The sequence below is a fragment of the Danio aesculapii genome, chromosome 15, assembly GCF_903798145.1.
Source record: "Danio aesculapii chromosome 15, fDanAes4.1, whole genome shotgun sequence".
NCBI classification, from domain to species: Eukaryota; Metazoa; Chordata; class Actinopteri; order Cypriniformes; family Danionidae; genus Danio; species Danio aesculapii.
This window is the reverse complement of record NC_079449.1, coordinates 22,721,288-22,744,765: the sequence shown is the minus strand read 5'-3', so window position 1 is coordinate 22,744,765 and position 23,478 is coordinate 22,721,288. Positions and strand designations below refer to the sequence as shown.

Sequence of the window (23,478 nt, the reverse complement as noted above, 5' to 3'; positions counted from 1 at the left end):
GGCTTATATGAAAGGCAAAAGCCTCTAGATTATGCCTACTTTACCAAAATAAAATATGATCATGCCTTGATTTTTAATTATTTAATTAGGACAGTAAGATCTGACTTTGCTTAGACAAAAGAAGTGTCACTTAACAAAAATAATGTACAGTGTAGAATATAAAGTCATGGTGCTGTGGAAAAAGAATTAATATTGTGTATGACTCCTATGAGCTTGGAGGACTGCATCCATACATCTCTGCAATGACTCACATAACTTATTAATAAAGCCATCTGGAAGGGCAAAGTAAGCTTTCTTGCAGGACTCCCAGAGTTCATCAAGATTCTTTGAATTCATCTTCAATGCCTCCCCTTCCATCTTACCCCAGACATGCTCAGAAATGTTCATGTCTGGTGACTGGGCTGGCCAATCCTGGAGCACCTTCACCGTCTTTGCTTTCAGGAACTTTGATGTGGCGGCTGAAGTATGAGAAGGAGCGCTATGCTGCTGAAGAATTTGCCCTCTCTTGTGGTTTGTAGTGTAATGGGCAGCACAGATGTCTTTATACCTCAGGCTGCTGATATTGCCATCCACTCTGCAGATCTCTGCAGATTTTTTTCTTCACTAAACTTTACTGATTGAGAATCCATTCGAGTACCAATAGATCTTCTGCAGTATTTGTGATGATTGGGATGCAGTTCAACAGCTGATTAATCAGAAAAATCAATCTTCTGCCACTTTTCCAAATGATCAACTAGAAGTCGAGTTATTATTTGTTGCTCTTACAACTGGGATTCACAACAAGACTTTTGTCAGGTAGTGTCCATTGACCACATGCACACGGCTATTTATTTACACTTCAAAGTACATAATTAGAAATGTACTCATTCATATTTGATCAAATTTCGAACTTCTGGGCAAATATTTGATTAAAAATGTAGAAATAAAAAAATTTGTGATAAAATATAAAACGCTTTTCCAAAAACAAACCATTACAGGTCCAACATAAAAATAAAATACTGCAAAATAAATTGCTAAAATATAAACGTTGTATCTTCAAGATTGCAACTTTCCCACAATGGAGTTATACTTGTTTCTGTCTGCATTCCTGTAATGGCATTTAAAATTGCGCTTATATAAATTACGAAAAGTATTACTGTAAACAATGTATTTTGTGACACCACTGTTACGACCCTGGTCTAGGGTCAAGGCCGCAACATAAAAGAACACCTGGCAAATAAAATTCACTTTAATGACCCTTTGGTGTCGGGTCTCTTTATTTGATATAAATGAAATAAATGATAGAGCAAAACATAAAACGATAGATTTTATATATATCAATATCATCACATTGCACAGCCCTAACACCATACTCATTAGGACCAACTGTTCTTACTATTGATTTTATGTTCACCAATGTACTCCACTGACATGTGTGTAATTCATTAATTGTTCAATTCTAAAAGATATATCATCCTCTGGTCTGGTTTTGTTTCTCCGTGCAGGACGTTTTGGTTATCCTTCTCATTACTGAAACGACTGCTGGCAGACCACAGCTTCGCTCTTCTCTTATCTTCTCCAGGACCTCATATACATCATCAGCGCAGCATTAATTAATGCTCACGTTATGCTGTGAAATGTCTTCCTCTGCTCGTGTTTCTGCCAAGATGACAGCAATCTGCAGCAGCGGCTGACATTAATGGTGGAAACGAGAGGAGGAGAGATAGAGGTGTAAGTTTCTCCTGGTCATGGCTGTGTTTGGATTACATATGTGTTGTCACTCACGTGGTGTGAGAGCGGCACGACTGATGGAGGCGGCTGATCTCTCGCTCTATCAGTTGTTTCATGTTCTTTCCCTTTTTAACAGCCTCCACCACCTCTTCATTCTCTCTCTCAGACCTTTCTGTCCCTCGTTCACCCACTGCATCATTTTTAAGGGGGCTGTAGTTTCCTTCTCTTTTCCCAAATGGCAGAGGGCAGGCAGTGTATGTGTGTGTGTGATCAGCATATTGGGGGATACAGTGATTCCTCGCTACAACCTGGTTCACATTTCGAGGCCTTGCAGTTTTGCTGATTATTTTCGCTAAATTTGACGTGATTTTTTTTTCTTTAGAGCATTGTGTTCTGTGTCCTGATTGGCTGTAGACTACTGTCAATCAATCTCCTCCGTACCATGTCCCCAATACAGTACAAAATGTGTTCAACTTGACAAATTTACATAAATCTTCGATCGCTAGCAGTGTGACTCTGAAGTGCTGTACCGTATGTTTGCAAGTTTTCTCCTCACAATGTCGACGAAATGTTCTGCACCCAAAAGGCAGAGGAAGATGCTAACCATAGCACAAAAAGTTGACCTTGTGGACATGCTAAAGGAAAGTAGAAGTTACGCAGCTGTAGGGCGCCATTACGGAATGAAGATCAAATGGTTTTCATCTTTGGTTTTATTCTACAACAATAACTTTGAGAGTGTTTAAACAAGAGAGGAAAGTGTGACAATGCTAATGCCTGTTCAAGAAAAGTTTATAAAGTGTTTAGCAAGAGGTTTTACAACCTTACAACATCTATAATAATTGTAAAAAATAAAGCTCACTACTTTGCGGATTTTGCGTGGGAGTTAGGTAATTTTTAGAACCTAACTCCCAAGAATAGTGTACTTGTACTTGACTTTAGAACTTGATGCAGTATATATTTTAATTAATATAATTCAATCCAAATACTTGTTTCTTCTTTTGGTGTGTATAAATGAGGGCAAATTAGGGATGCTTATCTAATCAGTTTGCAATACGGAGTACAGTTTGAGAATAACAAACAAACAAAAAAGCAAAAAAAAATTAAATTGTATTTTTCAAAAATGTAAGTTTATTATTCTAGATTTCAAAAGATCTAAACATTTAAGCTTAAAATAATTAGGATTAAGTTGAAAATTGTGTAATTTCCTATTACAGTTGCAGTAGTTGTAAATGAGTTTTTAGTTGCTAAAAACTGAACTGCATCTAAAGTATTGGAACAGTGGTATCAAACTCAATTCCTGGAGGTCCGCAGCTCTGGCGATTTTAGCTCCAACCACCTCCAACTCACATCTGCCTAATAGTCTCTAGTAGTCTTGAACACCTTGATTAGTTGGATCAGCTGTGTTTGATTACGGTTGGAGCAAAACTGTACAAAACTGAGCTGCGGCCCTCCAGGAATTGAGTTTGAGACCTATGTTACAGAAGACATAACATCGTATAAATGTAACTGTATTATCTGTTCAATTCTACAGGTTTCAGGTAATTCATTATTAACATTTAACTATTAAAACAGAATGCAGAAAAATCTAAATAAATAAAGGGTGGCATGGCGGCTCAGTGGTTAGCACTGTCGCCTCACAGTAAGAATATCGCTGGTTCAAGTTCCAGCTGGGTCAGTTGGCATTTCTGTGTGGAGTTTGCATGTTCTCCCCGTGTTCATGTGGGTTTCCTCCGGGTGCTCCGGTTCCCCCACAGTCCAAAGACATGCTGTACAAGTGAACTGAATAAGCTAAATTGGTTGTTGTGCATCTGAGAGTGTATGGGTGTTTCCCAGTACTGGGTTGCAGCTGGAAGGGCATCTGCAGTGTAAAACATGTGATGGATAAGTTGGTGGTTCATTCCACTGTGGCGACCCCTGATATAAAGGGAAATAAAGGGACTAAGTTGAAGGAAAACGAATAAATAAATGAATAAATAAATGAATAAATAAATGAATAAATAAATACAATAAATTATTAAAATCTAGAAACAATTTATATTGTATAAAATATTGGGAAGAAAATGTTATGGATCCCTAAATATAATTTTGGTTTGTTTATAAAAATACAGAAAAAAACATTAAAACAAATGAATATTTAACAAAATAAATAAATAAATAAACTATGCAAATTTAATTCTATTAATTAAATGCTTGAGATTTTTATAATTAAATAATTATTTAAAAATCTGTACAGTTTTATTCATTGAATTAAACCCACACAACACACTTTTTGTTTCACTTTTTGTTTCACTTTTCTATCCCTTTAAAAATTTGAAAACCCAAGAAAACCCACCACAGCAATAAGACAGAAGCCACAGAAGAGCTCCTCATTAAAACCAAAGCTGAGACCCGGCCTGACTGTGATATTTCAGTGTGTGGACCTTCTTCATATGACACACAAAAGCTGCTGTTTGACTGTGAGACACAGATAGCATGAATGTGAATGTAGACGAAGGTGAAACTCACGCGTCCACGTCTGCCAACAGTTCCAGTTTCCTGGGGAAGATCTCAGAGAGAAGAACACGTGTGAATGAACGGCCCAAAGACTTCAACTGAGACTCTAAGTGCTAAAGGCAGAGAGAAAAAGAGAAAGAAAAAGAAATTGAATATTGATTGATACTCTTATTTACATATAAAAACAAGCAATTTCATGCACAGAGCTCAAGGTCAGAAATAACAGCCCACATCAAACAGTCCTGACAGTGTGGGAGGTAAAAAAATAAAATACAGAAAGTCTTGCAAACAAAAATTTCCCAAATTTACTGAGGAACAAGAAAACCGCTTTCAATGGGCTAATGAGAAATCTTCACAGGAGCGCTGATGCTGAACTTGTGTAAACAGCTTGTGTAAAGCCTTTATGCTCTTCAAAGCTTTAGTAACCACTATTGGTTCCATGTTGCTAACATGAAATGGACAGTTTTCTTTAAAATAAATAAACAAAATAAACAACAATAATAAAAAAACTCTTTAAGATATGTCAGTTATTTTATCTATTAAAATATATATTTATTAAATAATTTTATTAATAGAGTTTTTTATATTTAAGATGTTTTGGTTTAGTTTTAGTTACATTTACACCTTAATTATAGTCTAATAAATGTGTACGATGAATCCGCACAATATTTTGTTAGCACATTTAATACTAGTTAGAATTAGTTTTTTTTTGTTGGATTAACAGAATTTATCAATTGTTATTGATTATCGATTTATAAAGGGCACCTATTTTAACCCTTTTTCAAGATTAAATATAAATCTTTTGTGTTTCCAGAATGTGTCTGTAAATTTTCAGCTCAAAACACCCATCAGATTATTTATTATATCTTTTTAAAGCTGGGAAAGTTAAGCTGTTATGGCATTGTAGCTGTTTTTGTTGCCTGTGCCTTTAAAGCTGGTTCTCCCCGCCCACCGTTCCCATGTGCTTCATGTAGATAAACAGCACAGTGACAGACAAGAATGAAGCCGATCTCCCTTACTACAGTAAGAACTGTTATTTGTTGTATTTGTTGTGGAGTTAATTCAAGCCTTTCTGCAATGATGAGTCACACACAAAATAGGAGGGATTTGGATCATGATTTAACATCAGGAAATAAAAAATAATAATAAAAAAAAGAGACTTATTGTGTTTCTATCACCCCAATATTATTGGACACACTATACCTACACACAGTTCTGTCCAAACAGATAGAAAATAATGATTTTCATTATTGGAGCCCTATAACAGAATTCTCACTACATTCACATATAGAATATATTTGCTAGCATTTAACAGTCACATAAAGTTACTTAAAACTATTATAATAGTCTCAAAATAAATGTTCATTAATTATGAAAACTGTTCACTAAAATATTGTGATACCCAAAGTCAATTTTAGTGTTTTAAAACAATGTATTGTCAACGTTTTATATTATCATTCAGATAAAGTGTCACTTATCATCAGTCATTTAATGGTTATGTCATAACTGAAAGACAATGATTATCAACTTTTTAGGACATACTTCAAAAAGAATCAACAAGTGGCTTTGTAGTCCTTAGAACACAGATATTATATATCATTTTATAGACAGAAGAAGACTTTATAAAGTGATTTATCAAAGAACATTTCCCACAGCATCCAGCTCAATTTAAGCCTAAGCTTGTAAAGATCACTGCTGTCCTGTTTAGAAAGTCTGTCTTATCTGGCTGAACTGATATTAAAATGATTCACTGTCTAGCCGTCCACAAAGGAAATAATTTTTGTCCATTCAATTCCTATTTTGGTGTTACTAAGATAATGTCACAACTGAACTGGAGAGAGGGAGAAGATGGATGACTCATAAGAAAAAGGAACAAAATGGATAAACCGTGTAGTGAAAACAACTTTCTGAACTAAACTATAATCCCACAATAATGATAATCTGCTATTATCACTTAGTGCTTTTCAGTTAAATTTTGCAGGTATATTTCATGTATTTTAATTGGCATAATGTGTGTGAGACTGAAAATTGCAGGAGGTTAAAATAAATAAATAAATTAATTTTAAAAATACACTACCGGTCAAAAGTTTGGGGTCAGTAAAAGTTTAAAATGTTTTAAAATAAGCTTCTCCTGCTCACCAAGGCTGCAATTATTTCTTCAAAAATACAGTACAAATTGTACAATTGTGAAATGTTACTGCACTATAAAAATAACTGTTCAAAAGCAGTTTATAATTCAATTTAACATTTTATTCCAGTGATTTTAAAGATGAATTGAGCTTCATTACTCCAGTCTTCAGTCACATGATCCTTCAGAAATCCCTCTAATATTTATTATTATTATTATTGTTATTAATATTATTATTAATAGAGTGTTTAGTAATAATAGTGTAATAGTAATAAAAGAGATAATGACAGGATTAATAATTATGGTGGCTTGAAAAGCCAGCATATTGTTATCTATCTTAAACTTATTATTCTTCTTCTTCTTCTTCTTCTTCTGAGACTAATTTCTAAGTGTATCTCCTCCTAGGCCTTTCAAGCTACATACTTCAAACTTTCGTCAAACCTTCAAACTGGTCTGACTCGGGTTGCTATATCTTTTCTAACTGATCCGACCTTGGGTTTTCCGAAAAACGACCCAGAAAAATCCCAAAAGTCCCATTGACTTAACATTGGGTCAAACTTTGTGAGCTCATAACTCTGCATCAGACTGTCCTACAGACTTCTAACTGGACTCATTTAACTCAGTCTAGCCAGCAGCCAATAACTGATGACTTTTTAACTTACTAGCCACTCCCTAGCAACCACTTACAGCACCCTAGCAACTGTCCCATAGACTTGCATTGTAAAAGACTCCCATTGACTTAACATTGGATCAACCTTTGTGAGCTCATAACTCTGCATCAGACTGTCCTACAGACTAGAGTCTGGCCTCATTCAACTCAGTCTAGCCAGCAGCCAATCACTGATTACCTTTAAACTTACTAGCCACTCCCTAGCAACCAATTTCAGCACCCTAGCAACTGTCCCAGAGACTGTGACTAGCTATTCTAACACACGCTAACAGTTTTAACATCCTACTGACATGCTAATCTTGCTAGAAAGGTGTTAGCAACACGATAGTGACATGCTAGTTATGCTAGTAACATGCTAATTCATGCTAGAATCATGCTAACAACATGCTAATTCATGCTAGAAACAAGCTGATTCATGCTAGAATCATGCTAGTAACATGCTAGTTACATGCTAATTAATGCTAGAATCATGCTAACAACATGCTAATTCATGCTAGAAACATGCTAGTAACACGCTAATTCATGCTAGAAACATGCTAGTAACATGCTAGAATCATGCTAGTTACATGCTAGTCATGCTAGAAACATGCTAATTCATGCTAGAATCATGCTAACAACATGCTAATTCATGCTAGAAACATGCTAGTAACATGCTAATTAATACTAGAAACATGGTAGTAACATGCTAGAATCATGCTAGTAACATGCTAATTCATGCTAGTAACATGCTAATTCATGCTAGAATCATGCTAGTAACATGCTAATCCATGCTAGAATCATGCTAGTAACATGCTAATTCATGCTAGAATCATGCTAGTAACATGCTAATTCATGCTAGAAACATGCTAATAACATGCTAATTCATGTTAGAATCATGCTAGTAACATGCTAATTCATGCTAGAATCATGCTAGTAACATGCTAATTCATGCTAGAATCATGCTAGTAACATGCTAATTCATGCTAGAATCATGCTAATAACATGCTAATTCATGCTAGAATCATGCTAGTAACATGCTAATTCATGCTAGAATCATGCTAGTAACATGCTAATTCATGCTAGATTCATGCTAATTACATGCTAATTCATGCTAGAAACATGCTAATTCATGCTAGAATCATGCTAATAACATGCTAATTCATGCTAGAAACATGCTAGTAACATGCTAATTAATGCTAGAAACATGCTAGTAACATGCTAATTCATGCTAGAATCATGCTAGTAACATGCTAATTCATGCTAGAAACATGCTAGTAACATGCTAATTCATGCTAGAATCATGCTAGTAACATGCTAAGCCATGCTAGAATCATGCTAATAACATGCTAATTCATGCTAGTAACATGCTAATTCATGCTGGAATCATGCTAGTAACATGCTAATTCATGCTAGGATCATGCTAGTAACATGTTATTTCTTGCTAGAATCATGCTAGTAACATGCTAATTCACGCTAGAATCATGCTAATTCATGCTAGAAACATGCTAATTCATGCTAGAATCATGCTAATAACATGCTAATTCATGCTAGAATCATGCTAGTAACATGCTAATTCATGCTATAAACATGCTAGTAACATGCTAATTCATGCTAGAATCATGCTAGTAACATGCTAATTCATGCTAGAAACATGCTAGTAAAATGCTAATTCATGCTAGAATCATGCTAGTAACATGCTAATTCATGCTAGAATCATGCTAATAACATGCTAATTCATGCTAGAATCATGCTAATAACATGCTAATTCATGCTAGAAACATGCTAGTAACATGCTAATTCATGCTGGAATCATGCTAGTAACCTGCTAAATCATGCTAGAATCATGCTAGTAACATGCTAATTCATGCTAGAATCATGCTAGTAACATGCTAATTCATGCTAGAATCACGCTAGTAACATGCTAATTCATGCTGGAATCATGCTAGTAACATGCTAATTCATTATAGAATCATGCTAGTAACATGCTAATTCATGCTAGAATCATGCTAGTAACATGCTAATTCATGGTAGAATCATGCTAGTAACATGCTAATTCATGCTAGAATCATGCTAGTAACATGCTAATTCATGCTAGAATCACGCTAGTAACATGCTAATTCATGCTAGAACGATGCTAATGCATGTTAGAATCATGCTAGTAACATGCTAATTCATGCTAGAATCATGCTAGTAACATGCTAATTCATGCTAGAATCATGCTAGTAACATGCTAAATCATGCTAGAATCATGCTAGTAACATGCTAATTCTTGCTAGAATCATGCTAGTAACATGCTAATTCATGCTAGAAATATGCTAATAAAATGCTAATTCATGCTAGAATCATGCTAACAACATGCTAATTCATGCTAGAATCATGCTAGTAACATGCTAATTCATGCTAGAATCATGCTAATTCATGCTAGAAACATGCTAATTCATGCTAGGATCATGCTAGTAACATGCTAATTCATGCTAGAAACATGCAAGTAACATGCTAATTCGTGCTAGGATCATGCTAGTAACATGCTAATTCATGCTAGAACGATGCTAATGCATGTTAGAATCATGCTAGTAACATGCTAATTCATGCTGGAATCATGCTAGTAACATGCTAATTCATTATAGAATCATGCTAGTAACATGCTAATTCATGGTAGAATCATGCTAGTAACATGCTAATTCATGCTAGAATCATGCTAGTAACATGCTAATTCATGCTAGAATCACAATAGTAACATGCTAATTCATGCTAGAACGATGCTAATGCATGTTAGAATCATGCTAGTAACATGCTAATTCATGCTAGAATCATGCTAGTAACATGCTAATTCATGCTAGAATCATGCTAGTAACATGCTAAATCATGCTAGAATCATGCTAGTAACATGCTAATTCTTGCTAGAATCATGCTAGTAACATGCTAATTCATGCTAGAAATATGCTAATAAAATGCTAATTCATGCTAGAATCATGCTAACAACATGCTAATTCATGCTAGAATCATGCTAGTAACATGCTAATTCATGCTAGAATCATGCTAATTCATGCTAGAAACATGCTAATTCATGCTAGGATCATGCTAGTAACATGCTAATTCATGCTAGAAACATGCAAGTAACATGCTAATTCGTGCTAGGATCATGCTAGTAACATGCTAATTCATGCTAGAATCATGCTAGTAACATGCTAATTCATGCTAGGATCATGCTAGCAAGATGCTAATTCATGCTAGAATCATGCTAGTAACATGCTAAGTCATGCTAGGATCATGCTAATAACATGCTAATTCGTGCTAGGATCATGCTAGTAACATGCTAAATCATGCTAGAACTATGCTAGAAACATGCTAATTCATGCTAGAATCATGCTAACAACATGCTAATACACGCTAATTCATGCTAGAATCATGCAAATTCATGCTAGAATAATGGTAGTTACATGCTAATTTATGTCAGAATCATGCTAGTTACTTGCTAATTCATGCTAGTAACATGCTAATTCATGCTAGAATCATGCTAGTAACATGCTAATTAATGCTAGAATCATGCTAATTGATGTTAGCAACTGCCTAGCAACCACTCAGAATACTTTAGCAACCGCCTAGCAACAACCTAGACTTATCTATGCCGACTGTTTCAAACTTCATAATAACTGCTTCAGTTATTTACACTTTAAAACGACTTCAAACTTTTAGACTCGGCTTTTCAAGCCACCATAAAGTTTGTCCTCAAACTTTAATATCTAGTTATGGTGGCTTGAAAAGCCAGCATATTGTTATCTATCTTAAACTTATTATTATTCTTCTTCTTCTTCTTCTTCTTCTTCTTCTTCTTCTTCTTATTCTTCTGAGACTAATTTCTAAGTGTATCTCCTCCTAGGCCTTTCAAGCTACATACTTCAAACTTTCGTCAAACCTTCAAACTGGTCTGACTCGGGTTGCTATATCTTTTCTAACTGATCCGACCTTGGGTTTTCCGAAAAACGACCCAGAAAAAACCCAAAAGTCCCATTGACTTAACATTGGGTCAAACTTTGTGAGCTTATAACTCTGCATCAGACTGTCCTACAGACTTCTAACTGGACTCATTTAACTCAGTCTAGCCAGCAGCCAATAACTGATGACTTTTTAACGTACTAGCCACTCCCTAGCAACCACTTGCAACACCCTAGCAACTGTCCCATAGACTTCCATTGTAAAAGACTCCCATTTACTTAACATTGGATCAACCTTTGTGAGCTCATAACTCTGCATCAGACTGTCCTACAGACTAGAGTCTGGCCTCATTCAACTCAGTCTAGCCAGCAGCCAATCACTGATTACCTTTAAACTTACTAGCCACTCCCTAGCAACCAATTTCAGCACCCTAGCAACTGTCCCAGAGACTGTGACTAGCTATTCTAACACGCTAACAGTTTTAACATCCTACTGACATGCTAATCTTGCTAGAAAGGTGCTAGCAACACGATAGTGACATGCTAGTCTTGCTAGTAACATGCTAATTCATGCTAGAATCATGCTAACAACATGCTAATTCATGCTAGAAACAAGCTGACTCATGCTAGAATCATGCTAGTAACATGCTAGTTACATGCTAATTAATGCTAGAATCATGCTAGTTACATGCTAATTCATGCTAGAAACATGCTAATTCATGCTAGAATCATGCTAACAACATGCTAATTCATGCTGGAAACATGCTAATAACATGCTAATTCATGCTAGAAACATGCTAGTAACATGCTAGAATCATGCTAGTAACATGCTAATTCATGCTAGAATCATGCTAATAACATGCTAATTCATGCTAGAATCATGCTAGTAACATGCTAATTCATGCTAGAATCATGCTAGTAACATGCTAATTCATGCTAGAAACATGCTAGTAACATGCTAATTCATGCTAGAATCATGCTAATAACATGCTAATTCATGCTAGAAACATGCTAATTCATGCTAGAATCTTGCTAATAACATGCTAATTCATGCTAGAAACATGCTAGTAACATGCTAATTAATGCTAGAAACATGCTAGTAACATGCTAATTCATGCTAGAATCATGCTAGTAACATGCTAATTCATGCTAGAAACATGCTAGTAACATGCTAATTCATGCTAGAATCATGCTAGTAACATGCTAATTCATGCTAGAATCATGCTAGTAACATGCTAATCCATGCTAGAATCATGCTAGTAACATGCTAATTCATGCTAGAATCATGCTAGTAACATGCTAATTCATGCTAGAATCATGCTAGTAACATGCTAATTCATGCTAGAATCATGCTAGTAACATGCTAATTCATGCTAGAATCATGCTAGTAACATGCTAAATCATGCTAGAAACATGCTAATTCATGCTAGAATCATGCTAGTAACATGCTAATTCATGCTAGAATCATGCTAATAACATGCTAATTCATGCTAGAAACATGCTAATTCATGCTAGAATCATGCTAATAACATGCTAAATCATGCTAGAAACATGCTAGTAACATGCTAATTCATGCTAGAAACATGCTAGTAACATGCTAATTCATGCTAGAATCATGCTAGTAACATGCTAATTCATGCTAGAATCATGCTAGTAACATGCTAATTCATGCTAGAATCATGCTAGTAACATGCTAATTCATGCTAGAATCATGCTAATAACATGCTAATTCATGCTAGAAACATGCTAATTCATGCTAGAATCATGCTAATAACATGCTAGTAACATGCTAATTCATGCTAGAAACATGCTAGTAACATGCTAATTCATGCTAGAATCATGCTAGTAACATGCTAATTCATGCTAGAAACATGCTAGTAACATGCTAACTCATGCTAAAAAACATGCTAGTAACATACTAGTAACATGCTAATTCATGCTAGAATCATGCTAATTCATGCTAGAAACATGCTAGTAACATGCTAATTCATGCTAGAATCATGCTAGTAACATGCTAATTCATGCTAGAATCATGCTAATAACATGCTAATTCATGCTAGAAACATGCTAATTCATGCTAGAATCATGCTAATAACATGCTAAATCATGCTAGAAACATGCTAGTAACATGCTAATTCATGCTAGAAACATGCTAGTAACATGCTAATTCATGCTAGAATCATGCTAGTAACATGCTAATTCATGCTAGAATCATGCTAGTAACATGCTAATTCATGCTAGAATCATGCTAGTAACATGCTAATTCATGCTAGAATCATGCTAATAACATGCTAATTCATGCTAGAAACATGCTAATTCATGCTAGAATCATGCTAATAACATGCTAGTAACATGCTAATTCATGCTAGAAACATGCTAGTAACATGCTAATTCATGCTAGAATCATGCTAGTAACATGCTAATTCATGCTAGAAACATGCTAGTAACATGCTAACTCATGCTAAAAAACATGCTAGTAACATACTAGTAACATGCTAATTCATGCTAGAATCATGCTAATTCATGCTAGAAACATGCTAGTAACATGCTAATTCATGCTAGAATCATGCTAGTTACATGCTAATTTATGTTAGAATCATGCTAGTTACTTGCTAATTCATGCTAGTAACATGCTAATTCAGACTCGGCTTTTCAAGCCACCATAAAGTTTGTCCTCAAACTTTAATATCTAGTTATTCTTCTTCTTCTTCTTCTTCTGAGACTAATTTCTAAGTGTATCTCCTCCTAGGCCTTTCAAGCTACATACTTCAAACTTTCGTCAAACCTTCAAACTGGTCTGACTCGGGTTGCTATATCTTTTCTAACTGATCCGACTTTGGGTTTTCCGAAAAACGACCCAGAAAAATCCCAAAAGTCCCATTGACTTAACATTGGGTCAAAATTTGTGAGCTCATAACTCTGCATCAGACTGTCCTACAGACTTCTAACTGGACTCATTTAACTCAGTCTAGCCAGCAGCCAATAACTGATGACTTTTTAACTTACTAGCCACTCCCTAGCAACCACTTACAGCACCCTAGCAACTGTCCCATAGACTTCCATTGTAAAAGACTCCCATTTACTTAACATTGGATCAACCTTTGTGAGCTCATAACTCTGCATCAGACTGTCCTACAGACTAGAGTCTGGCCTCATTCAACTCAGTCTAGCCAGCAGCCAATCACTGATTACCTTTAAACTTACTAGCCACTCCCTAGCAACCAATTTCAGCACCCTAGCAACTGTCCCAGAGACTGTGACTAGCTATTCTAACACACTCTAACAGTTTTAACATCCTACTGACATGCTAATCTTGCTAGAAAGGTGCTAGCAACACGATAGTGACATGCTAGTCATGCTAGTAACATGCTAATTCATGCTAGAATCATGCTAACAACATGCTAATTCATGCTAGAAACAAGCTGACTCATGCTAGAATCATGCTAGTAACATGCTAGTTACATGCTAATTAATGCTAGAATCATGCTAGTTACACGCTAATTCATGCTAGAAACATGCTAATTCATGCTAGAATCATGCTAACAACATGCTAATTCATGCTAGAAACATGCTAGTAACATGCTAATTCATGCTAGAAACATGCTAGTAACATGCTAGAATCATGCTAGTAACATGCTAATTCATGCTAGAATCATGCTAATAACATGCTACTTCATGCTAGAATCATGCTAGTAACATGCTAATTCATGCTAGAAACATGCTAGTAACATGCTAATTCATGCTAGAATCATGCTAGTAACATGCTAATTCATGCTAGAAACATGCTAGTAACATGCTAATTCATGCTAGAAACATGCTAGTAACATGCTTATCCATGCTAGAATCATGCTAGTAACATGCTAATTCATGCTAGAATCATGCTAGTAAAATGCTAATTCATGCTAGAATCATGCTAGTAACATGCTAATTCATGCTAGAATCATGCTAGTAACATGCTAATTCATGCTAGAAACATGCTAATTCATGCTAGAATCATGCTAGTAACATGCTAATTCATGCTAGAATCATGCTAATAACATGCTAATTCATGCTAGAAACATGCTAGTAACATACTAATCAATGCTAGAAACATGCTAGTAACATGCTAATTCATGCTAGAATCATGCTAGTAACATGCTAATTCATGCTAGAAACATGCTAGTAACATGCTAATTCATGCTAGAATCATGCTAATTCATGCTAGAATCATGCTAGTAACATGCTAATTCATGCTAGAAACATGCTAGTAACATGCTAATTCATGCTAGAATCATGCTAGTTACATGCTAATCCATGCTAGAATCATGCTAGTAACATGCTAATTCATGCTAGAATCATGCTAGTAACATGCTAATTCATGCTAGAATCATGCTAGTAACATGGTAATTCATGCTAGAATCATGCTAATAGCATGCTAATTCATGCTAGAATCATGCTAGTAACATGCTAATTCATGCTAGAATCATGCTAGTAACATGCTAATTCATGCTAGAAACATGCTAGTAACATGCTAATTCATGCTAGAATCATGCTAGTAACATGCTAATTCATGCTAGAATCATGCTAATAACGTGCTAATTCATGCTAGAAACATCCTAATTCATGCTAAAATCATGCTAATAACATGCTAAATCATGCTAGAAACATACTAGTAACATGCTAATTCATGGTAGAAACATGCTAGTAACATGCTAATTCATGCTAGAAACATGCTAGTAACATGCTAGAATCATGCTAGTAACATGCTAATTCATGCTAGAATCATGCTAATAACATGCTACTTCATGCTAGAATCATGCTAGTAACATGCTAATTCATGCTAGAAACATGCTAGTAACATGCTAATTCATGCTAGAATCATGCTAGTAACATGCTAATTCATGCTAGAAACATGCTAGTAACATGCTAATTCATGCTAGAAACATGCTAGTAACATGCTTATCCATGCTAGAATCATGCTAGTAACATGCTAATTCATGCTAGAATCATGCTAGTAAAATGCTAATTCATGCTAGAATCATGCTAGTAACATGCTAATTCATGCTAGAATCATGCTAGTAACATGCTAATTCATGCTAGAAACATGCTAGTAACATGCTAATTCATGCTAGAATCATGCTAGTAACATGCTAATTCATGCTAGAATCATGCTAATAACATGCTAATTCATGCTAGAAACATGCTAGTAACATACTAATCAATGCTAGAAACATGCTAGTAACATGCTAATTCATGCTAGAATCATGCTAGTAACATGCTAATTCATGCTAGAAACATGCTAGTAACATGCTAATTCATGCTAGAATCATGCTAATTCATGCTAGAATCATGCTAGTAACATGCTAATTCATGCTAGAAACATGCTAGTAACATGCTAATTCATGCTAGAATCATGCTAGTTACATGCTAATCCATGCTAGAATCATGCTAGTAACATGCTAATTCATGCTAGAATCATGCTAGTAACATGCTAATTCATGCTAGAATCATGCTAGAAACATGGTAATTCATGCTAGAATCATGCTAATAGCATGCTAATTCATGCTAGAATCATGCTAGTAACATGCTAATTCATGCTAGAATCATGCTAGTAACATGCTAATTCATGCTAGAAACATGCTAGTAACATGCTAATTCATGCTAGAATCATGCTAGTAACATGCTAATTCATGCTAGAATCATGCTAATAACGTGCTAATTCATGCTAGAAACATCCTAATTCATGCTAAAATCATGCTAATAACATGCTAAATCATGCTAGAAACATACTAGTAACATGCTAATTCATGGTAGAAACATGCTAGTAACATGCTAATTCATGCTAGAATCATGCTAGTAACATGCTAATTCATGCTAGAATCATGCTAGTAACATGCTAATTCATGCTAGAAACATGCTAGTAACATGCTAATTCATGCTAGAATCATGCTAGTAATATGCTAATTCATGCTAGAATCATGCTAATAACATGCTAATTCATGCTAGAAACATCCTAATTCATGCTAAAATCATGCTAATAACATGCTAAATCATGCTAGAAACATACTAGTAACATGCTAATTCATGCTAGAAACATGCTAGTAACATGCTAATTCATGCTAGAAACATGCTAGTAACATGCTAATTCATGCTAGAATCATGCTAATAACATGGTAATTCATGCTAGAAACATCCTAATTCATGCTAAAATCATGCTAATAACATGCTAAATCATGCTAGAAACATACTAGTAACATGCTTATCCATGCTAGAATCATGCTAGTAACATGCTAATTCATGCTAGAATCATGCTAGTAAAATGCTAATTCATGCTAGAATCATGCTAGTAACATGCTAATTCATGCTAGAATCATGCTAGTAACATGCTAATTCATGCTAGAAACATGCTAGTAACATGCTAATTCATGCTAGAATCATGCTAGTAACATGCTAATTCATGCTAGAAACATGCTAGTAAAATGCTAATTCATGCTAGAATCATGCTAGTAACATGCTAATTCATGCTAGAATCATGCTAATAACATGCTAATTTATGCTAGAAACATGCTAGTAACATGCTAATTCATGCTAGAATCATGCTAGTAACATGCTAATTCATGCTAGAATCATGCTAGTAACATGCTAATTCATGCTAGAAACATGCTAGTAACATGCTAATTCATGCTAGAATCATGCTAATAACATGGTAATTCATGCTAGAAACATCCTAATTCATGCTAAAATCATGCTAATAACATGCTAAATCATGCTAGAAACATACTAGTAACATGCTTATCCATGCTAGAATCATGCTAGTAACATGCTAATTCATGCTAGAATCATGCTAGTAAAATGCTAATTCATGCTAGAATCATGCTAGTAACATGCTAATTCATGCTAGAATCATGCTAGTAACATGCTAATTCATGCTATAAACATGCTAGTAACATGCTAATTCATGCTAGAATCATGCTAGTAACATGCTAATTCATGCTAGAAACATGCTAGTAAAATGCTAATTCATGCTAGAATCATGCTAGTAACATGCTAATTCATGCTAGAATCATGCTAATAACATGCTAATTCATGCTAGAATCATGCTAATAACATGCTAATTCATGCTAGAAACATGCTAGTAACATGCTAATTCATGCTGGAATCATGCTAGTAACCTGCTAAATCATGCTAGAATCATGCTAGTAACATGCTAATTCATGCTAGAATCATGCTAGTAACATGCTAATTCATGCTAGAATCACGCTAGTAACATGCTAATTCATGCTGGAATCATGCTAGTAACATGCTAATTCATTATAGAATCATGCTAGTAACATGCTAATTCATGCTAGAATCATGCTAGTAACATGCTAATTCATGGTAGAATCATGCTAGTAACATGCTAATTCATGCTAGAATCATGCTAGTAACATGCTAATTCATGCTAGAATCACGCTAGTAACATGCTAATTCATGCTAGAACGATGCTAATGCATGTTAGAATCATGCTAGTAACATGCTAATTCATGCTAGAATCATGCTAGTAACATGCTAATTCATGCTAGAATCATGCTAGTAACATGCTAAATCATGCTAGAATCATGCTAGTAACATGCTAATTCTTGCTAGAATCATGCTAGTAACATGCTAATTCATGCTAGAAATATGCTAATAAAATGCTAATTCATGCTAGAATCATGCTAACAACATGCTAATTCATGCTAGAATCATGCTAGTAACATGCTAATTCATGCTAGAATCATGCTAATTCATGCTAGAAACATGCTAATTCATGCTAGGATCATGCTAGTAACATGCTAATTCATGCTAGAAACATGCAAGTAACATGCTAATTCGTGCTAGGATCATGCTAGTAACATGCTAATTCATGCTAGAACGATGCTAATGCATGTTAGAATCATGCTAGTAACATGCTAATTCATGCTGGAATCATGCTAGTAACATGCTAATTCATTATAGAATCATGCTAGTAACATGCTAATTCATGGTAGAATCATGCTAGTAACATGCTAATTCATGCTAGAATCATGCTAGTAACATGCTAATTCATGCTAGAATCACAATAGTAACATGCTAATTCATGCTAGAACGATGCTAATGCATGTTAGAATCATGCTAGTAACATGCTAATTCATGCTAGAATCATGCTAGTAACATGCTAATTCATGCTAGAATCATGCTAGTAACATGCTAAATCATGCTAGAATCATGCTAGTAACATGCTAATTCTTGCTAGAATCATGCTAGTAACATGCTAATTCATGCTAGAAATATGCTAATAAAATGCTAATTCATGCTAGAATCATGCTAACAACATGCTAATTCATGCTAGAATCATGCTAGTAACATGCTAATTCATGCTAGAATCATGCTAATTCATGCTAGAAACATGCTAATTCATGCTAGGATCATGCTAGTAACATGCTAATTCATGCTAGAAACATGCAAGTAACATGCTAATTCGTGCTAGGATCATGCTAGTAACATGCTAATTCATGCTAGAATCATGCTAGTAACATGCTAATTCATGCTAGGATCATGCTAGCAAGATGCTAATTCATGCTAGAATCATGCTAGTAACATGCTAAGTCATGCTAGGATCATGCTAATAACATGCTAATTCGTGCTAGGATCATGCTAGTAACATGCTAAATCATGCTAGAACTATGCTAGAAACATGCTAATTCATGCTAGAATCATGCTAACAACATGCTAATACACGCTAATTCATGCTAGAATCATGCAAATTCATGCTAGAATAATGGTAGTTACATGCTAATTTATGTCAGAATCATGCTAGTTACTTGCTAATTCATGCTAGTAACATGCTAATTCATGCTAGAATCATGCTAGTAACATGCTAATTAATGCTAGAATCATGCTAATTGATGTTAGCAACTGCCTAGCAACCACTCAGAATACTTTAGCAACCGCCTAGCAACAACCTAGACTTATCTATGCCGACTGTTTCAAACTTCATAATAACTGCTTCAGTTATTTACACTTTAAAACGACTTCAAACTTTTAGACTCGGCTTTTCAAGCCACCATAAAGTTTGTCCTCAAACTTTAATATCTAGTTATGGTGGCTTGAAAAGCCAGCATATTGTTATCTATCTTAAACTTATTATTATTCTTCTTCTTCTTCTTCTTCTTCTTCTTCTTCTTCTTATTCTTCTGAGACTAATTTCTAAGTGTATCTCCTCCTAGGCCTTTCAAGCTACATACTTCAAACTTTCGTCAAACCTTCAAACTGGTCTGACTCGGGTTGCTATATCTTTTCTAACTGATCCGACCTTGGGTTTTCCGAAAAACGACCCAGAAAAAACCCAAAAGTCCCATTGACTTAACATTGGGTCAAACTTTGTGAGCTTATAACTCTGCATCAGACTGTCCTACAGACTTCTAACTGGACTCATTTAACTCAGTCTAGCCAGCAGCCAATAACTGATGACTTTTTAACGTACTAGCCACTCCCTAGCAACCACTTGCAACACCCTAGCAACTGTCCCATAGACTTCCATTGTAAAAGACTCCCATTTACTTAACATTGGATCAACCTTTGTGAGCTCATAACTCTGCATCAGACTGTCCTACAGACTAGAGTCTGGCCTCATTCAACTCAGTCTAGCCAGCAGCCAATCACTGATTACCTTTAAACTTACTAGCCACTCCCTAGCAACCAATTTCAGCACCCTAGCAACTGTCCCAGAGACTGTGACTAGCTATTCTAACACGCTAACAGTTTTAACATCCTACTGACATGCTAATCTTGCTAGAAAGGTGCTAGCAACACGATAGTGACATGCTAGTCTTGCTAGTAACATGCTAATTCATGCTAGAATCATGCTAACAACATGCTAATTCATGCTAGAAACAAGCTGACTCATGCTAGAATCATGCTAGTAACATGCTAGTTACATGCTAATTAATGCTAGAATCATGCTAGTTACATGCTAATTCATGCTAGAAACATGCTAATTCATGCTAGAATCATGCTAACAACATGCTAATTCATGCTGGAAACATGCTAATAACATGCTAATTCATGCTAGAAACATGCTAGTAACATGCTAGAATCATGCTAGTAACATGCTAATTCATGCTAGAATCATGCTAATAACATGCTAATTCATGCTAGAATCATGCTAGTAACATGCTAATTCATGCTAGAATCATGCTAGTAACATGCTAATTCATGCTAGAAACATGCTAGTAACATGCTAATTCATGCTAGAATCATGCTAATAACATGCTAATTCATGCTAGAAACATGCTAATTCATGCTAGAATCTTGCTAATAACATGCTAATTCATGCTAGAAACATGCTAGTAACATGCTAATTAATGCTAGAAACATGCTAGTAACATGCTAATTCATGCTAGAATCATGCTAGTAACATGCTAATTCATGCTAGAAACATGCTAGTAACATGCTAATTCATGCTAGAATCATGCTAGTAACATGCTAATTCATGCTAGAATCATGCTAGTAACATGCTAATCCATGCTAGAATCATGCTAGTAACATGCTAATTCATGCTAGAATCATGCTAGTAACATGCTAATTCATGCTAGAATCATGCTAGTAACATGCTAATTCATGCTAGAATCATGCTAGTAACATGCTAATTCATGCTAGAATCATGCTAGTAACATGCTAAATCATGCTAGAAACATGCTAATTCATGCTAGAATCATGCTAGTAACATGCTAATTCATGCTAGAATCATGCTAATAACATGCTAATTCATGCTAGAAACATGCTAATTCATGCTAGAATCATGCTAATAACATGCTAAATCATGCTAGAAACATGCTAGTAACATGCTAATTCATGCTAGAAACATGCTAGTAACATGCTAATTCATGCTAGAATCATGCTAGTAACATGCTAATTCATGCTAGAATCATGCTAGTAACATGCTAATTCATGCTAGAATCATGCTAGTAACATGCTAATTCATGCTAGAATCATGCTAATAACATGCTAATTCATGCTAGAAACATGCTAATTCATGCTAGAATCATGCTAATAACATGCTAGTAACATGCTAATTCATGCTAGAAACATGCTAGTAACATGCTAATTCATGCTAGAATCATGCTAGTAACATGCTAATTCATGCTAGAAACATGCTAGTAACATGCTAATTCATGCTAAAAAACATGCTAGTAACATACTAGTAACATGCTAATTCATGCTAGAATCATGCTAATTCATGCTAGAAACATGCTAGTAACATGCTAATTCATGCTAGAATCATGCTAGTAACATGCTAATTCATGCTAGAATCATGCTAATAACATGCTAATTCATGCTAGAAACATGTTAATTCATGCTAGAATCATGCTAATAACATGCTAAATCATGCTAGAAACATGCTAGTAACATGCTAATTCATGCTAGAAACATGCTAGTAACATGCTAATTCATGCTAGAATCATGCTAGTAACATGCTAATTCATGCTAGAATCATGCTAGTAACATGCTAATTCATGCTAGAATCATGCTAATAACATGCTAATTCATGCTAGAATCATGCTAATAACATGCTAATTCATGCTAGAAACATGCTAATTCATGCTAGAATCATGCTAATAACATGCTAGTAACATGCTAATTCATGCTAGAAACATGCTAGTAACATGCTAATTCATGCTAGAATCATGCTAGTAACATGCTAATTCATGCTAGAAACATGCTAGTAACATGCTAACTCATGCTAAAAAACATGCTAGTAACATACTAGTAACATGCTAATTCATGCTAGAATCATGCTAATTCATGCTAGAAACATGCTAGTAACATGCTAATTCATGCTAGAATCATGCTAGTAACATGCTAATTCATGCTAGAATCATGCTAATAACATGCTAATTCATGCTAGAAACATGCTAATTCATGCTAGAATCATGCTAATAACATGCTAAATCATGCTAGAAACATGCTAGTAACATGCTAATTCATGCTAGAAACATGCTAGTAACATGCTAATTCATGCTAGAATCATGCTAGTAACATGCTAATTCATGCTAGAATCATGCTAGTAACATGCTAATTCATGCTAGAATCATGCTAGTAACATGCTAATTCATGCTAGAATCATGCTAATAACATGCTAATTCATGCTAGAAACATGCTAATTCATGCTAGAATCATGCTAATAACATGCTAGTAACATGCTAATTCATGCTAGAAACATGCTAGTAACATGCTAATTCATGCTAGAATCATGCTAGTAACATGCTAATTCATGCTAGAAACATGCTAGTAACATGCTAACTCATGCTAAAAAACATGCTAGTAACATACTAGTAACATGCTAATTCATGCTAGAATCATGCTAATTCATGCTAGAAACATGCTAGTAACATGCTAATTCATGCTAGAATCATGCTAGTTACATGCTAATTTATGTTAGAATCATGCTAGTTACTTGCTAATTCATGCTAGTAACATGCTAATTCAGACTCGGCTTTTCAAGCCACCATAAAGTTTGTCCTCAAACTTTAATATCTAGTTATTCTTCTTCTTCTTCTTCTTCTGAGACTAATTTCTAAGTG

The 23,478-nt window shown here is 35.1% G+C and overlaps 1 protein-coding gene across 2 annotated transcripts in view; it reads right to left on the bottom strand.

Moving 5' to 3' along the window:
• dph1 (diphthamide biosynthesis 1) overlaps window positions 1–23,478 on the bottom strand; it is a 225,125-nt gene that overhangs the window by 37,315 nt on the left and 164,332 nt on the right. For both annotated transcript variants that reach the window (XM_056474269.1, XM_056474268.1), the window contains exon 9: window positions 4,216–4,316. In XM_056474269.1, coding sequence (XP_056330244.1) covers window positions 4,216–4,316 — 101 coding nt within the window. The remainder of the gene's footprint in view (window positions 1–4,215; window positions 4,317–23,478) is intronic.